This window comes from Penaeus chinensis, chromosome 7 (genome assembly GCF_019202785.1).
Source record: "Penaeus chinensis breed Huanghai No. 1 chromosome 7, ASM1920278v2, whole genome shotgun sequence".
Lineage (NCBI taxonomy): Eukaryota > Metazoa > Arthropoda > Malacostraca > Decapoda > Penaeidae > Penaeus > Penaeus chinensis.
The window spans coordinates 24,317,821-24,320,747 of NC_061825.1; the positions used below are offsets into that span (position 1 = coordinate 24,317,821).

The window sequence follows — 2,927 nt, forward strand, 5'->3', positions numbered from 1 at the left end:
AACATTTCATATATTTATTATAACATGTTATTGCACATTGTTTTCTCTTAATTCAGAACATTTCTTATTTCCCACAGGTATAGATATGAATTAAGCAATTACACTTCAAAAATGCTCATTCCTGACTTCTTCAAACCTTTGAAGCTCTATAAATAAATAATGTCAAACCTATAAAAAAAAAAAAAAAAAAATGCTTCAGTATCTTAGTCATATAACAGCTGCTACAAATAAATGAAAACTACAGAATTCTCCTATCACAATATGCTAATCAAATATGCAACCTATCTTTAACATCAAAACACCGGTCATTTAAAAATATCACCTGAGGACAGCAAGCTACAACACAAGATCAATACAATATGTATCCCTGTTCAAAGTACTCATATAGAAACATATCCCTGGTTATCAAGAGAGAAAGAGGCAAAGTGCAAGGGAGAAGGAGCTGCTTTACATAAATAAATAAGTTTTTTAATACTTATTAATATATATCAATATATGAGAATACTTTTAACTGCTAATAATGTCTATGTTCAAATAAGGAACATTATTGTTTGTGTACACACATGTTTGTGATCAACTTCACATGTATATGTTTGAGAGACTTGAGAAGTTAAAGAACTAATATATAATAAATATATAATCAAAACTTCTAACATAAAGAACAAGACTGAGCTGGCATATCTAGTATCAAGTCAGCCAGGATTACTGCTAATCCCCCAGCTTAAACTTGCTGCTTTAAAGACTGAATTATCCAAGAAAATGTCAGACTTAGTGTGTTTATTTGCCATCCAGTTTATACCACTCACAGAGTTTGTGTACAAACCTTCATATATTAAACCTGAAAAGCCTGACATATCCCTTTAACTCTAGGTCTATACTTTGCAGTTACAAATTCAAGCTTAGGAAAGCATATGACAAATATTCAAAAGACATTAAGCACATAGCTACCATAACATACATCTATATGACTAACTGTCAGGAACTTCATTATCACCAACATTAATCTTCTCTAAAGCAGCCAAAAGTTCTGTGCTGTTGTGATGATCTCCAAACTCCATTTCTCGATGCTCATATAAAATACCTTGATCACCTGGCCCAATCAAAAAGACACCTGAAAAGGAAAAGGACTCCTTTTTATTTTCTTCCAGTAAAAACTGCTCATACTGGTTTATTTCTAAAAATATCTGCAGGATACTTTGAAAAAGTTTGTAGAATAACTAAATTTGAAGAATCTTTGTAAAGGAATTATTATAAATCTGTATTTCAAGAGAGTTAACTGAGTAATGCACTATACTTAAAGAACTAATAAAACTGCTAAATTATACAAGGGACATAATTTCTTACATGATGCAATACTATTTTTCTCACAGATCAAATGTAGATTTGTTGTGAGTTTCTTTGGTTATAGTCAAAGGTAATGACTGGCTAAAACACCAAATGAAAATAAAACAACTTACTACCCAATAAAGTTCCATCTCCCTTGAGGTTTCCTTCAACCCCCTTCTTGTTAGCCCTCATTATGTTGTTCCACACACTCCACCGCAACATTCCTGTCAATAACATTCTTCTCTCTTCTGGGCCATAGAAACGCTTTTCTTTATCAAGGAAAAGCTCCCCGTCTAAGAACTTGGTAAACGCCTTTGCTCCAAGTTCTTCATGGAGGAGACCATACAAAGCCACATTCTTTGCCTCAAACTGGGATTTGAGGTTAGAGAGGGCTAGGGCCTCCTGTAAAATAAGGGTAAACAACAATTAAAGACATACACAAAATGAAGCCGATTTTCAATCTCTTGATAAACTATAATAATAATGATGATAAGTTTTATATTTGTATATAATTATATGTATCCATTTTGGATATATAAGCTTCTAATATAAGAGTCTTTGAAATATGGAAAAACGGAGTCTAATAAAGTGTCAACCCTCTTCAGGCTAAAAGATAACTTATCAGCAATAACACAGTTATGACTTGGAGTAAAAAAATATATATATACATCTATTATCTATTATTATGGTTATATAAACAAATTCCCTTTTATTAATATCTCATACTGTTTATCAACCTACCTCCCTACACAAAGATCATCCAGGTCTCCTCACAGCCATAATCACGGCACCGTTCTTATTCCACAAGTCTGAGGCAATCAAAGGTGCCCCTGACCCATGAAGCTGCTGTAGCGGAGCCTTTGACAGCCATTCTTTCAGACGAAGGTGAATTACAGAGTTAGTGGGAGCCGATTTGTGAAAAAATCTTTAAAAATGACAACACAATTGATTGCTTTATGTTATTACAAAAATATTCATATAATCATGTAATTTCAAAAGAATTACAGTTGTGAAGCATTACCTCACAAATTCAACTTTATTTACTTAGAACAGAAATGAACCAGAAACTGCCTCACCTAGTGTAGCTTTTTGAGGTGTTCCTTTCCAAGCCAGAGGGACATTACAGTATGCAACAAAGCCTGACAAAGCCCCCACTGCTCCTGCCACCAGCCAAGGCCAGTTATGCATAATAGTAGGTAGACTCATGACAGCAGTCTATCACAGGAAGCTGCAAGAAGAAAACTGGATTAGTATTTGTAAATACAATTTGTGAAAGGGCCAGAACCTTCTTAATGTCGGCTTGACTATGGGGAAAGATAATAGTGGCTTAAGATAAATTAAACAATTCTTGTTTTTTTTTATAATTTCACACTGCTGTAAATAAAGCATACAAGTTAAACAAATTTTCCCCCCTCCCTCTTTCTGTGTGTGTAAATTAGACAAAGCTTTTTCCCAATCTGACATCTCTATGTTCTACTTATTCGGACCACTGTTTCTACTGCAAACCACTGCGTGTGCGTTCACTTGATTCACAACACACGAGATGCGAGCGCTCACCCACGGACGGCCCTCCAGCAGGTGGGCAACACGCCGCATCCTCG

General features: G+C 34.7%; 1 protein-coding gene across 1 annotated transcript; it reads right to left on the minus strand.

The window, feature by feature from the left end:
• Positions 1 to 2,922, minus strand: LOC125026919 (peroxiredoxin-like 2A). Its single transcript, XM_047615522.1, is given in 5 exon segments — positions 1 to 1,111; positions 1,458 to 1,728; positions 2,068 to 2,198; positions 2,403 to 2,541; positions 2,884 to 2,922. Coding segments are annotated over 5 exon segments (723 nt in total). The 3' UTR covers positions 1 to 968.
• Between the last annotated feature and the right edge of the window lie 5 nt (positions 2,923 to 2,927).